Genomic DNA, 16,229 nt, shown 5'->3' with positions numbered 1-16,229 from the left:
GACACTGGAACTGCTTTAGAAATAAAGTCTTGGTTCTGCAAGTATTTGCAAGAGTAATCAAGTTTCTTCCTGTGAATAGTTTCACTGTCTGAAATAAGACTTCTATGAATCTTTGTAGAAATAAGACCTATTCCAGTATTGCTTACAATAAAAGGTGACACATTTGTAGAAACTGGTATCTCTGCTAGGAACTGTAACCAAGAAGTGCTGAAATTATTAGTCAGAAGGCTCCCATTGACCACTCTAGGTTTTAAATCAGGGGTCTAATTAAACCTGAATGGTGGCTTTCACATATATCAGAATTTCTTTTGTTTTTGATAGTGGTAGGGCTCTTTTTACCTAATCCAACTAAGAGCAGGGGCTAAGGGCCCACATCTGCAAACACTTCGGCACTAAAAAAACCTTTGCTTATGAAGCACTGCGCATCACTTTCTGATTTTACTAGAAATTCAGTGCCGCATAATATTCAGTGTTGGTTTGACAAAGAATAGTTGACAGTTTATGGGAGCCTAACAAAACAAAAACTCTTGCAGAAAAAAAGTGCAAGGTCAGTAAGCCAGTGTTAAAGAGTTGTGAGGCAATAGCAGATGTGTATCTTTACATTTGTGATTATTACTGTGTGTAAGAATCCATGCAAATAACCACATTTTGCATTTACCTTACAAAGCGGGGACGTCTCAATAGTGAAGACGAAAAACGTATTTGCTCACAAAAGGCTTGTGTCTGGAACATAGCTATAAGTAGCTCACTATCTAGGTTGAAAATGGTAATGCAGGGTAGTGTGTCCTATTTTTCCATGCTTGCAGTGAAGATACAATACGGGAATTCAGTCCTGGTAATTACTAATACACCACACAGACACAATTACACCCTGTGTACTGCATAAAGGAATCACTTGTGGTCTGCCTCCATTACAAAGAGCAGTAGGGGGCCAACATGCAAGAAGACAAAATGCTTTACAAGGAGGAAGGAGACTAGAAGAGTCGATGTACCCAAATACAAGGACCTTGATTCTTTTTGGAGTGATTTAAGTCTCCTTCCATCAATTATCGTCCTTTGTCTCCAGAGTCTTATCACAAGCAGCACTACAGGAATTGAACAAAACAATACTCAGGCTCAAATAACCCTGTGACCTATGCTGACATTTCCACACCCTGTTGCTGTGTTTCACCAGGTTACTCAAGATTTTAAAAAAACTCGCAAAAAGCAGAAAACTCCATACAGAGCATCCACAAACATTCCTGTTTTAAATAACATGCTCAGTCCTTCCTGGTGTCTTCTCTGACCTCTGGTATTACTGATAATTCACATTGCAATGTCACAATAGTGATGTGATATAAAAACCTCTGTAGCACAAAAGTAAGAATGACTTTCTCTGATATGACAGTTTTTCAAATGAAAAGTTGCTGCTTTGCAGGGTTCTCATCAGGTTTATTTTTAAGTTAATTAGATCCTGCCCCTTGCCATTCCCATCTCCTCTACCCTCTTGGTGGAATTTGTTTTTCAGGTAAATAAAAAATTACAAATAAAAAAATCTTCACTTAAATATATGCAGAAGTGCTATGCAGCTAAAGTTTCATTTCTCAGTGAAATAAATCAGCTGTCTACTAATTCATTTTTACTGTTCAGGATCAGAGTAATAAATTTTCCTTTCTTATTGATGTGTGAAGTTTTGAGGGCACAATTTTAAGTATGAAATCAATGAAAAGCATCTATTTCTTTTGTTTGTTCACACTAGATATGTGACATTTCACGGTAATTCTTGACAGAACATTGCAGTCCTTGCACATCTGAAAATAAATTAAAAAACATGTGGAAAGTGAAAAAAAAAAGAACCTTAGGAAAGTCAGCTATTTTCGACAGTAAGTTAGCTTCTGTGAAACAAAGCCTTGTCTTTCAGAAAGTGTTTACGATCTATGAGGAAAAAAAATATATCCTTGGGCTAAAATGTTTATTGGCACCTAGGAGTCTGAAGAGAGCAAGTCAGGCCTGTGGTTCTTTGAAGGCACTTTATCATCGCCTGCATTCTCAAAGGGATCTGTGAATGAATAGAGCTGGATTACTCAGCCTTCTATTCCACGCCTATTCCTCTCCATTTTCCTTGGCAAGACTGAGAGCCAAGCTATTTTTAGTTAGGCAGTTTTCTATTTTTAGACAAATATCAGTTAAGAGACATTGTTAGGAAAAATTTATAAAAAGAAAAACACAAAAGGGGGAGGGGATGAGGCTTCCCATCTTGCATTGTGAAGCAAGCCCTTGAACCTGTAACTCCAGGCGTTTCAGCTGCTTCCAATCTTAGAAAAATAAAGAAAATTCAGAGTTCAGGGATTTAAAAATAAACCTACCCTCTGGCAAGTAGACCAAAATACAACAAGCTGTTACTATGTGAAACAGTGACTACAAAAACAAAGAACATTCTCCAATGACTAGATTGGGATAAAACTTTGGAGCTATTAAGTTAGAAGAATGTTACACAGACATGTAAGATTTTTCCAGCTTCTGAGCCAGATATATCATGTTTTGGAGAAAGAAACAGTGATCTGTGAAATAGACCTTGCTCTAAGAAGTACAGATTTCAGTTCCCAGTTTAACAAAGCAAGGAACTATGAAGAGAGTTTGAAGCAAATTTATATTCTGCACATATCTTTCATCTTTGTCATCATAGCATTTTTACAACAGTCTGTCCAGAACATTTCCTAAGTTATGAAAATACTTTAAAATTTATTACTAAGAACAAGAGAATAAAAGAAAAATAATGTGGAGACATGACCAAGAACAAGAATTGATCCTTACTAAGTAAAAATCAGGAGGTTCAGAATTTCCTCAAAATACACTTGAAAGTATCTTTTGCTTCAAAATTATTAACTTTGCATCCATTTCAGTTTCCTCCGTCCCTATTTTCTTCTTCCAGGTATGGAAAAACAAGCTATCAGGTGAGCAACTTCACTTTCATTTGAGACACATTAGTAGTACAAACTATGTTTCATGTCAATCAAATCCTTCTTGCAAAGTACATCAGCAGATTTTTTTTTGAGAGGGCAAAACAAAAAACCTCATGATGCAACTTTCTCTTAGCTGCATTTTTCACATACTGTATTAATTTGCAATATATTAGAAAAAAAAATAATAGTCTCAAGACTTGACCCTCTACTTTTCTTCTGCTAGGCTACAAAGCATCAAAAGTTTATCACTTATTAGATGTACAGCAAGAGGCTGCTGCAGAGTTATCAAGGAGAGCTCAAACAATAGCCTGTAGATGGAAAGATAAAAAAAAAAAAAATCTCATGTGTGTGAGTGGGAGGAAGGGAATAAATTGCTGTCTATTGGAAGTAGTAGAGAAACTCATTTGGACAGTCCCACTGACTGAAACAGCAGTCCCACTGAGGGACTAGTTTGGATGAAGAGAATTGCCTTCCACCATTTTTCAACTCCAAAGTTTTTCTTGTGGTCTTGTCATAGCTAATATTTAAATAAAACCCAAATTGATGGAATAAGATTAGGTAAGAATCAGCTTTTGTTTAAAAAAAGATGCATTTCTAACTAATTGCTTGAAAAAATGAAATTAATATTGATAACGTGGGGATGTTTTTTGTATTTTGAAAATTGGATATTTTCCTTTCCAAGATTTTTTTTGTACTACTCATGGTTATGAAAAAAGAAAAAAAAAATTCACATGAGGATGTTAGGTTACAAACACATTTTCCAAAGGCTCAAAACTCAGAATGCAAACAAAGAAAGAAAATGCTAAAGATCTTGAAGTCAGTCCCACGATTTTGTTATATATGAGGTTAGCAATAATGGTTTATCTCATATTTACTAAAAATGAAACACTTAAAAAGCCTCAATCATCATCCAAGGGAAAATTTTTTGGCTAGCTGACCTGTCCAGTCAGCTCCTGGCCTGTGGAAAATGGTAACAGAAGCTGGTTTTTAACAAGCTGGTCCTCAACCAATTTACAAAGGAAATCAATAATGCTATCCCCATTTTACAGATAGGGAAACTGAAGTATTAGGAGGAAATGTGACTTGTTCAAGGTCACACAACAGTATTTGGCAATGCTATTAATAAAATCCAAGCCTCATGAGTCCTAGTCCAGGGCAGTATCCAATAGACTGTACTGTCTTTAGATCACCCTGAATAACCTTTCTTATGTTCAGGCTTACTTTCTATACTGTCCCAGATCTTCAGACCATGGTAGCTGAAATAATTCCCCTGATTTCATCAGCTGAGAAGTTGACTTGATGTGTACTTCACCACTTGTTTATATGTGGTATTATGTTATGATGATAAGAGAAGAAAATACACTTATTACATTAAATAAGCTACAACAGTTGCCTTACTTTTCCTAAAAAGAGCACATTTAGAGAGTAATATGGGCTTATTTACTACAAATATATAGATAAGAGTCTTAATTGATAAGAAGAGGATTTCAGAATCTAATTAACCTCCCAGCTAGTCATTAGCTCTGTGACCTTTTAAAATAATTGACAGTAGGAATTTCTCTTCCTCTTCATTTCATCCAGAACTTCCATATCAAGTGACTAATCTTTCGTGTGCCTCAGTGCCCACAAGCACACCTGTAAGAACTGACGAAGTAATGTGCAGTCAAGTCCATCAGCAAAACAGGGCTGTGGCATTTCTCTCAGGCACAATATACTGCCCACGCAGCATGTCACATGCATGCACCCTTGGCTGCCTGCATGCCATCCACATCGACTTTAAACTTACAATGTGCTAAAGCTGTAAAGTTGTGAGTTTCAAGTCCTCCAAGCTTGTAGGAGATTTAGTAGCACTTCACACCTATTGACACTCTGTTCCTGGTCATAATAAAATCAATCAGATTTTCAGTTCAAGCTGGTCTCTCTACAGACCTGTGGAAGTATTCATTATTACTTACCATTAGTTGGATATTCTCATTATGAACATTTTTTTTTTACAAGCAATAACAGATATGCACAAAAGCAAAATTCTGAATTTTACCATTCCATAAGGCTTGTTATTTGTTCTCTACCATCTTAACATTAAGGTCTGTAAAGATGTAAAACACAAAGGATGTGCAGTCTGCAGGGAGAATTTCACATGTCCACAAGCTGACTTCTTCCCCTCATGGGAAAATGCTGCTACAAATGGCACTCAACTCTCTTCCTATGTTCAGTTTATTCACCCTCACCAAATACAGGAGTCCTCTTGCGAAAGGAAAATATTCTGCAAAGGTCAATTTATCAGCAGTTACTAGAGCAATGAAGATGTATGAAACTACAGAAAACAAATTTAAAAGGTAATGCTAGGTGCTGATTAACCATGAAAAACAATCCACAATTTGTAAAATATTTACAAATCTGATATATTATTGCAAATTGGAACTGCTTTTTTCCCCCCATGCCCAATCAGCAGTCCCATAACAACAGCCCTAGGATAACTAAAGTCTCCTAGATTGGTCAAAATGTGGTCCTTGCTGTGAGAAGTGTAAACTGATGGAAACAGGATTGATACATTTTATTTGGAGAATATTAGTGTATTATCATGACCTTATTTGCTGCTACTTGTCACTGTGCTGTGTCTGAAGCAGGGTTGTAAATGCTTCAGTTAGGACCTCTTAGTGTGCATTAGAATAAAGCCAAATTGCAAGAGTTAGTGAAGAGTGGGGGTGAAAGGACCCAGTATACTTGAAATACTGAGGTGAAGAACACTCCACAGAGTAAGACAATATATAGCTGAGGAGCCAAATGAAGATAAGATTTTATTGAAGCAGAAGAACCTGACAGTTGTATTGCAGGAGCTGGCATCTTCCTATCTGTAAAAGTCTACGTTGAGGACCCTGAACTCCTTCTAAGCATAAAAAAGAAGAAAAAAGAGAAAAAAATAGTAGCTGAAGCCAGATGTCAGTAAAAGACAGATTCAAATGCTTGATAACAAGAGAGATACCTCAGAAGAGGAAAAGATACTGAGGTCAGGGAAGAGTTTCTTGTAAGATAAAACACAGCAGCAAAGATCAGACAGATGTGTGTGCATTCATGCAAAGTAACAGTTTTAAGTAGTGAAATTCACAAAATTCAGAGAAGATTTGTTGGATGATTGAATTGCTAAGACAAAACCACAGTTTAAAAAGAGGAAAATGGAGGAATTTCATGTTGATCCTCTGTTTTGTCTGCCAATGATTAACAGTATGGCAGAGAGGTAGATACATGTTGTCCATAAAATGTAAGATGTGTTTAATGGGATGAATTTGAAAGGGCTGACCTACTAGGAGAACTTGAGTTAAAGGTATTGACCACTGAATCAGCAGAGGAATAGAAGTCTGATGGAGAAAGAGGGACAATAAGTGCAGCAGGGTCAAAGAAATTGATGGATTTGGGGCTTAAAAGGAGATGAAAGATGAAGTGGTTAGTGATTTGTGGAGGAATGATTTATGTACACACCGGGCAAGAATCAGTATATTAGACTCTATTTAAGAATAAAAATCAAGATTTAGTAAAAAATCACTGGAGACAGGAGATGACGCTTTGACAAGAAGTGATAATGAAGACACAGAGAGAGAAAATAGGTAGGAAGTTTCACCTTAAATCAGAAAAGGCTTGATGACTTAGCTGAAGAAACAGCAGATTTCTGAAATATGGTTAGGGTTGTAATTATATTTGCAGCCGAGATGCAAAACGTTTCCCTGTATTCCTACTCTGAAATACGCTCCCAAAGATCTAAGGGCGATGTCCTTTCTGAGTTTCTAAGATACCAGTGCTTTGGCACTGGATTCCCATTGCTCAGAGTAACATGGCAGTGAAATATCAATGAATTGAATTGTGTTACATCCAGTTCCGTTTTACAGAAACGAGGAGAGGTTTGGCCTCATTTTAAAGAAATGCAAAAAATGCACAATGCATATATTTATCTTGTAAAACTCTTTAAGTTTACTCTTCTACATTTTCTCATTACCATAAGAAAGTGATTGCCTAGTCCAGTACAATTGTGCAGATAATGTTAAATGATAAACTCACAAGGTAAGTTTTTTCTAATTGATAGAGTAGATGGAACTGGATTTAATGACAAACTTCTAAGGACAGATTGGAACTCTAGCTGTAAAAACACTACTTTTGTACCAAAGACTGTGTACCAAATGCCACAAGATTTTGTACTGAGGGAAAATATAATCCCATTTCAAAGTAAAGAATTAAAAATCTTCTAGTAATTATATCACAGGAGTTTAAATGACAGCTGCTTAATATACTGTTGTTGGTATGTACATACAGTACTTCAAAGTTAGCATAAAGATGAAATTAATCCTTTTTTTTCCTTAATATGAAAGGAATCCTGCACAGGTTCTTCTATTCCCTAAAATAAGTTACTATATCCAGCAACCAACATACTTTTTAACTGAGGCAGAACTGAATGAATGATTGTGGTGTGAGTGGTTTGGTGGGTAAGGACATAAAGACTTCACTTTTAAGAACCCTGTTAACTCTAAACAGAAGTCTCAGAATGATTTTTTTTTTTTTTAGAACAAATACGTATCATAAAACCTCCACAAAGATTTTGGTAAGACTCAAAATAGCTATAACTGTTGCTGAAAATGGATAAACTTTCTCCTTCATCAGCACACAACGACTTTTAGTTACTTGTGGATGTTGCAAGCATATTTACTGTCTAATAACTCAAAATCATATACACTTAGTAGATGATTTTTGTATCTAAAGAACTCAGATATACCAAATTGCATGCTAATAAACTCCATTTTAAGTGAGGCAACTGGGCAAAAAAAAAATCTCAATTATATTTATTACATGTAAATGAAATTATTTTATATGGAAAGAAAGTATAAACCATTTTTGAATAAATCATTAAACCAGAAGAAAATGTCAAAGAATAACTGTAACTGAACTTTACAATTCTCTTAATATTAGACACTCAGTTTTACATTGTGACAGATGTCATTAGATCACACATTTGCAAACTGGGTAGGACCAAACTGCTTGATGTGCAGTAATACAAGTATTAAAATGAAGGTCAAATAATTTTTCTCTTGAAAAACAGTGTAGTGTTTGTTAGCAGTATGACACCTGGTTGTCTTCTCAAACTTCAAATAACAATTTACGGCCCGAAGAGTCATTCCTTCAGACACTCTAAATATAATTAATCCCAGTAATTAAACTGGAAACATTTGGTTAATAAAATTGAGAGCTTTTGTTAGACCTACATAAAAATTAATGTATTTTTTTTCCATTTGAATAGTCATGGTTTCACTTAAAAGTAATTAACTACACATTAGAGACCTACTCTTTTAGTTTTCTTGGAATACAAATTGTTTAAGTCATACCATATTCTAATGACTGATAACACAGTTCTAGCACAACTAAAAGGTAACTAGTTAATATTATGCTGAATGTGAACAAAAATTGCATTCTAAAGACTTTATATGGTTCACAGTTATATTTCAAATTTTCATAAGTCTACCTAAAAAAGTTTTCTTTCTTTATTCTGTGAAGAAATTTGTGAGCATAGCTAAGCCCTTTTCTTTTGCTGAAATATAGTCATTGAATAGTCATTTAGATGGAAATGATCAGATTTAATAATACTGTCTGATTCTCATTAGCTGTTGATTGCCCTGGAAGAATAAGATTAAAAACTTTTAAGTGTGAAATCTAGCTGTCTGAAAGTGAGAAAAAAATGTACTCCTTACAAGGAAAATATGTGTAATGCAGTCAGTATAACTGATCAATTTAAATATTTAAAGGTGTAGCAGATTTATGTCCTGTACCTAAAAATATACCCAAACTACACTAAGAGTCAAGACATTTCTCAGGCTGCATACTTTCATGGGTTCTGTTCCTCCTAACTGTGATGTTAATTATCATTTAAAGGTATGATAATACGGAACTTTTGGTTAAAACCTACACCTTGTAGAAGTACTCCTTTGATTCTAAAATGGTACTGGTATTGGCATGGCTTTAGTATTTTGTGTTCCAATCAGAACATTGAAAAATATAACAACAAAATGACAAAATGACTGAATTTAGAGCTGACACAACATATGGAAAAACTATAAACAAGAACTTCATTTTGTCTTTTCTGCCTATTGTTAGGTTACTCAATTTAAGTCATGTTTATTCCAACTACCTACTTTTATTTGGCTTCTTTTAGAGAAGTGTAAAATAGATGCCCACTATATTTTTGGGTATGGCCAGAAAATCGCACATCTGCATGCAAAATGGCCCATCAGTCTATCTGAAACATCCCATTATTTTTGTAGGAAAGGGACTTTGCTGGTGTAGATAGTGGTCTTACTGAAAATCACAGTTACAAAAAAACCAGCCATTATTTTAAATTTTACATTTTCACTCAAGTTTATTGAACAACCACAGTCCTCATGACAAAAAAGTATTAATTCATTGTGAGGTTAGTAATAAATCGCTAACTGCTGGCTTGCTCACCTATTCCCACACAAAAGTCTGCAGGAAGGAGCAAAGATATCACAGGAAACTTTTCCTGCTAAGAATATTCTGGCTTTTTGCCACCAAAAGAGAACAAGGCATTATTTTTGGGACAGAATTTGAATTCTGCTGGACAGGACATAGGCTAACCAAAGCTAGGTGACAGGAAAGGCTTCATGTCTATACAGGAGATTTGAAGTAACAGAGGAAAAGAGATGATGGAGAGGAGGAAGAAATTATGTACTTTCCTTTTAGTCTTAACTTATATAAATTTTTGTTCTGCTGTCAGAATCTCATTCTCTCCTAATGAGGGAGAAAATCTGCTGGAAAAGCATGAAGGAAGCAAAACTGTATCACCCTATATTTTGAAATAAGGAGACAGAAAAGTGATATATATTCCTGGGTTGAAGTCTTTGCCAATCTATGGCGGTGTTATCCTTCAAAAACATTTTACAAGTAATTCATGCACTAATTTTCTTCCATTGCTAGTCTCAAATATATGACTAACCCAGGTGAAGATTTCTAAGGCATTGAAGTCTCATTTTAAATAACATTAGATCATTTAAAAATTTGCAACTAACACCTTTAAAAAGATCTGAAGTAATCCAAGTTTATACACCAAGGTATTCAGAAGCATTTGTGAAGACATTTTCACTGATATTTAAAACAGGATCTCAACCTTCCAATACTTTGAAAAATGATACTGTTAGATGCCTAATCATTTATGTGCTTTCAAAGCAGGAATTGCATAAAGTCATGTAAACAATTGTTTTTTACATTGCTCTGTGTGTTTTGCTCTTACAACAAAATTATCGAAAGCTTCATTTACTTTGCATGACTTGAACTCTAATGTGATTATAAAGTCAACTGACTTTTCGGAAAATATTAGAAGCTTAAAATTCAAAATTTTTAAGAATTCCAGTAATTTTAAATAAAATTTGCCTTATATATTTAAGAAAACAATGAATGTCTAAACAATTAGTGCCTCCAGCATTCTGATAATATTGTTTTGATACTGTTGTCATTATATTACATTACATTATACAATATAGTATATTGCAACAGCATTCTGTGTGAGGTAGCTGAAAATTTTGTTGTTGTGCAGCTTGTAAATTTCATTTTATTAAACCTCCTTCCTCTCTAAATAATCAAAACAGTGAACAAGTTAGTCAATGCCTTAATGCATTGGTTCTAAATATTTTTCTTCCACACATTTTACAATGCATTTTCCAGTTCTTGTACAGAGGACATTACAGCTTTTGGAGTGAGGAGGCAAGGGACATGTTTTCTGGAGAGCATGTCAGTGGGAGCAACTAGGAGACAAGGGGGAAGATTACTTACATGGGAGGTAGATCTCAAGGTAGGGAAGACTAAAGGGATGAAGGGACAAAGCAGGACAGAAAGCTGGACCAAGAAGAAAGGGATCTCATTGCAAGAGTTTCTGCTTGGTGTGTGAGACAGCAGGACAAAAATTACAGTTCACAAAACATATAGATTCCCTTCAGCCTTTGCTGCACCACCTGCAAACCCCAAACTAACGCTCCGTTGTTCTTATTCTGCTCTTTTGCCACTATGTCACCTCCAGGGTACCTTCTACAACCCCCACAAAAGATGATCAGGTCATTCACTTTAAGAAAAAAAAGATTGCTCACAGAACACAAAATCTTACCTCAACAATATCCGAATTTGTTCGACTCTCATGTGGCTCATTGTACTCGGTATATTTCAGCAACACCTTGTCCATATCAGTGCTGGCATATTGGAACAGTTTGTTGGTGCTGTTGAAGATGATCAGAGCAATCTCACAGTCACACAGTACACTCAGCTCATAAGCCTTCTTCATTAACCCAAATTTCCTCTTTGTAAATGTCACCTGGAAAAAAGAGAAAACGGTCTGTCAAAAATCCCCAAGCTGGTCTTTGTAGTCATTCTTCTTTTTTTGGAAATATAAATGTGACTGCTGTAGTCTTTGAATTGAACCTATTCAGAAGGCAAATGCATAAGTACAAATATAGTTCCAAAGTAGATTGTAAGTATGCTTGTGTTACATAACTACGGAAACATACCTAATTCTCACTGCACAAAGCTCGAGTTAAAGGTAAAAAGCATGGGACATCTTTGTTAAATAGCCCTATTAAGTGTTGCTACTGCATCTTTCTCTGAAACTTTCAAATTCATGTGCTTATTATACTGCATACATCTTTCCCACCAATATCTTAAAACTGCACCTTAGATTTCCAGTTGTACACACACAGCCAATTCTTATTTTTCAAGTGATTGACTTTGATTCTATGCTTCCCAGCTCTGCTAGGTATTTAGCAAAGAAATTATTTCATGTGGGATTTAGGTTGTGTAAGAGAAAAATTGTTCACACAAACACACAATAGTTTTGAAGAAATATCTATAGTTAAATATCCAAATGCTCTTGTGAGAAACAAGAAGTATAAAGTACAAATGAAGAACAAACAACAGCTGCCCAGCAACAAAACCTACCTTTGAAATAAGGTCTTTTTCTAAACTTGTAGCATACTTTATTACATTTTGAATTAGATGCTTAAAACATTTTTCAGTGTAAAGGACTTTTTTGGGTCATATTATAGAGAGAAAAATGGGGATATATTTCTAAGTTCTCAGGTCAGCTAATGCCCTGACATCATGCAAAACCTAGGCAGTGTGAAAAACAGCATTACTCTGTACAAAACCTAATTTTCCACCAGGACTGTTCCAACCATGAAAGACCTGAATATCAAATAAATGTGCTTTTTTTTTTTCCCTTTTCTTTTCTGCACTAGCTTACAAGTTCCAGTAAGACATGTGAGTCAGAATAAGAAACTACCATGAGCTGTTTAAACTAATTGTATGGTTGTTTTTTTCTCCTTCTTCCCTTAAGTGTACACAATGACTGTGATTTTTTTAATACTTATTTTTTTCTCTAATACTTTTCAGTGACAAGAATTTTTAAGATAAAACCATGATTTTACTAAGCCTATTATTAATCAAGTGTAATATGCAGTCAAGCTATTTGCTATGTCATAGACAGGCATGAAACTGAATTTACAGGTCTACCTAATCCTGTACTTGTTGCTACTACTCCTTAACACCAATAAGCAGTAGCACCTCTGCACTTTAATGCTGAGGCATAAAGATTCCTCTGCACACGGTTCATACAGTTCCTGTTTTATCTTGTAACACTCCTAATGCAAGTTAATGCTAACTAGGAGCCCAGACTACCTTAAAATCCCAGCATGTGAGGCCATGGAAAACATGAACTTTAAGTATTGCTGAACCAATACTTAAGTAGTCTCTCAAATGTATACTTAAAGTTATTCCTCCATTGTAATTTCAATCTCTTTAACCTCTGCCAATGTATTGTTACAAAAAAAGATGTATTACCATTAAACACAATTATTCAAGCATTTTAAAAACACACTTTCCACAGCACTGATGTCACGTACGCATAATTGACAGTTCTTTCTAAATTTCTCTATCTCAGTGGCTTTTGATATTTGAAATGAGTAATAAGATAGGTATCATACCTTGATTCAAATTCTGAAAAAAGGCTAGTCTTTCAAATATTCTTTTAATGTTTTCTCTGATTACAGAAAATTAAAATGCATTTGTTGAAACATATGTATCTATATATAAAAGCATGTTTTAGAAAAGCTAAACATATAGAAAGTGAAATGTACTAACTCAGCATATTTTTCTGCATCTAAACTACCTTTCAATCAACTTTTTGACCACAGTGCTGTAGGTGGAGTGTCTCTGTACAGTATGGTTTCTGTTACAGAGAAACCTCAGAATTTCACATTTTACAGCCTCTTACCATCAAAGTACACTCCAGGACAGAAATATCTCTAAAAGCCACTGTTTGCATTTACTGTTAGATGCTCCTGAACATTTTGAATAACCTCACAGCTCCGCTACATAGTGCATGCTTATTTAATAATAATTCACACCAGAACGATACTGGTTAGAGCTCCGTTTTGTGGAGAGTGAAAAAAAGAACAAGAAGTTATTTAGATTTTTTTTTTCATTAAAATACAATCTTCATTTCTTTGGTTTGTTTTTAACTCTTTGTTCCTTATATCATTTAAAAAATCTATCAGATAATGCTTTCTGACACCGCTGATAAAGGCATTAAAAACAATTTTATCTACTACTGTTTCTATGGCGATTTGGAATATTACTTTTCTTTTTAAATATGCCATTCATTGTGGCTTATCTTTACATATGTATAATTTATATATCTATCATGCTTTCACAATTTATCATGCTTTTACAGCAGTTTGTAGTAGGGGCAAATTTGTGTGTTCAAATGTGTAGTGAAAGGTCAGTGATTCAGAAAAGATTAATACACTTAAGTCACTTAAAAATAAATGATTTTTAAATACTTTCTTCTACGTAGCTACATGAGGAAGATTAGTACACTTCTCTTCCATATACTAAAGTTTTTTTCATGAGCAGTATAAATAGGCAGTATGTTTGTTACTTAACTTTTTTGCATCTTTTGCATTTTTTATTTTAACCATGCTCACTCAAGTAGAAAGTATCTAGTAAATATAGGCTAAGGTAACAGACAATACTCTATTGCAGAAATTTTGCTGAGTGGTAAAAATTAGCATAGATAATTTAAAACATTTGTTCACTTGTATAGGTGGAAGGCAGTGTGCACCTTACACTTCAGAAGCTCTGACTACACTTGAATGAACAGTACTGAGAATGAGCATGACACACAAAATTCACAGGAACACAAGCTTTGAGAAGCTGTAGCTACAGTTCCAAAATACCCACATGGTTATCTAATTTTATTATCATATATTGTGTTCAAAGTTCTCAGTCATGATAACAATGGACAAGGTTACTTTGTCTTTTTTTTATATAAAGAACACTACTAAGACTGAAAGAAAACATGTAGAGTGAGGCAATTCAGCAATGTATTTTTAAAAGGACATACAAAGAAATGCATGCCTTTCAGTACCTGCTTTGTATTTAACTTCGTTTTCAGCAGCCAGAATCAAATCACTACATGTTCTTTCTTGACACTATTACTCAAATTATGATTAATCATCTCGGCTGTCTAAACCACTGCTAATTTGTAGGTGTTTTTCAGTTCACAAATTTTCTCCTCTTTAGGAATATGATGGACAGTTTAGGAAGTCTTTCCCTTGTAGGAACATAACATTTCAAAATGACAGTGTGAGAACTGGGGAGAAAGGAAGTGGAACAAGTAAGAGGCCCGCATTCAACTGCCTTTAGAACCTTTTAAAACAATGTGTTATATATAAAACACAAGATTTGAAACATTGACACAATTTCTAAGTAGACACAAAGTCTTGAGTAAGTATGGCAGATATGATGCATGGGACACTCAGGAGGTACTACACAAGCAATCTGCACAACTTTGAACATCATAAAGTCAAACTGGCCATGTCTAAACTATGAGGCTCTTGATAAACCATCACTGCCAAATACAAAATCCCATCATATGATGACCCCAAATAACTACCAGAAAGGCAACAGCTCTTGCCATATTCTCTCTTGCCTTTCTTCCTGTTTAATTTTTGCTTAGATCTGCTTGCCATATTAAGAGGTCTGGCTGCAACAATCTTTACAACCCTCAGTGGGACTAGGGAGTAGCACCACTGCAGGATTCACTCTAGACAAACCTTCCTTTATGCAACAGCTGAGCATACCACATGAAATGAAAGACCTTTTAAAGAGTAGTGAAAGACTTTCAGCAGCCTGCTTCCATCTTCTCCAGCATAACTTACAGGGATGAGAGAGCAGTGATTTATGCTGGTAAAAGAGCTATTGTCCCAGAAAGCCTCAAGTGTATTGAGCTATGACTTGATAATAGTCCAGATAAAGAGTTCTAAGCAGGATACCCTAAAATTATAGCTATAACAAAATGTTCATGATTAATCCATATTAAAAAAGAAGGCTTTGTACTTATGTATTACACCTCATTTTTAGTGTATTAGTACATAAATAACAGATCGAATGCTTAAAATAGTGTTATTATTTCATCAGCCCAAATACAACACGACAGTGGATCTCTTCAGAAATTTTTTCTTTGTAAGTAAAGAGAGAAAGGATAATTGGAAGATGTATTAATTAACAGATGATAGAGTAACTCAGAAATCAGTAGGTTAAGCAGTATCAATACACTTCCCACTTTAACTTACAATTAAGATCTAAAAACAGATGGGGAAGCAAAAATAATAATAATGGTTAATCTCTGACACTTCATTTCCTTTTGTTGTATCGGAGAGATAAGACTTAGTCCATTATGTCCAGATGTAAAGATATGTATGGAGTTTAGGTAAAAAAAAAAACCCATCTCTATAAAAAACACAGTAGAGCTAATATTAACTACAAGAAAGTTGACTTTTTTCTTTTCTTTTTTTTTTTTTTTTTTAATGCTGTCAACAGTTCTGGCAGGTACAAACACATGTTTAGGGTAAAAAACATGTTTACTAGTTCTGTACTGCTAAAATGTTCATAAGGTAAAGGTCAAAGAATATTTCATTCCCTGCTGAGCAAATGGTCAGGAAGCACATTTGTCTGCATTTCCTGTCATAACAGGAAGAGTGTAACTTCTTCCTCTCCACAATGGCTTCAGTTCTGCTTCCCACCTCCAGCTCCTTCTTCCCCAGGGCTTTCCAAACTATTCCTTGCAAGACAGCAAGGCTGTGCCTGCGTCTGTGCAGGTTTTCAGCTCTGCTGTGCTGGCAGATGCCTCATTCATGACTGCACTCTCTTTACTTAGGCTTCTTGCTCACACTTCAAATTAAAAGTAATTTG

General features: G+C 34.9%; 1 protein-coding gene across 9 annotated transcripts in view; it reads right to left on the bottom strand.

Moving 5' to 3' along the window:
* Positions 1–16,229, bottom strand: part of MEF2C (myocyte enhancer factor 2C) — a 121,072-nt gene that overhangs the window by 52,953 nt on the left and 51,890 nt on the right. For all 9 annotated transcript variants that reach the window (XM_062017653.1, XM_062017644.1, XM_062017650.1 and 6 more), the window contains exon 3: positions 11,092–11,295. In XM_062017653.1, coding sequence (XP_061873637.1) covers positions 11,092–11,295 — 204 coding nt within the window. The remainder of the gene's footprint in view (positions 1–11,091; positions 11,296–16,229) is intronic.

Source organism: Colius striatus, chromosome Z (genome assembly GCF_028858725.1).
Source record: "Colius striatus isolate bColStr4 chromosome Z, bColStr4.1.hap1, whole genome shotgun sequence".
Taxonomy (NCBI): Eukaryota; Metazoa; Chordata; class Aves; order Coliiformes; family Coliidae; genus Colius; species Colius striatus.
Note: the sequence above shows the minus strand (reverse complement) of the source record. Positions and strands in the feature narration are given on the sequence as shown.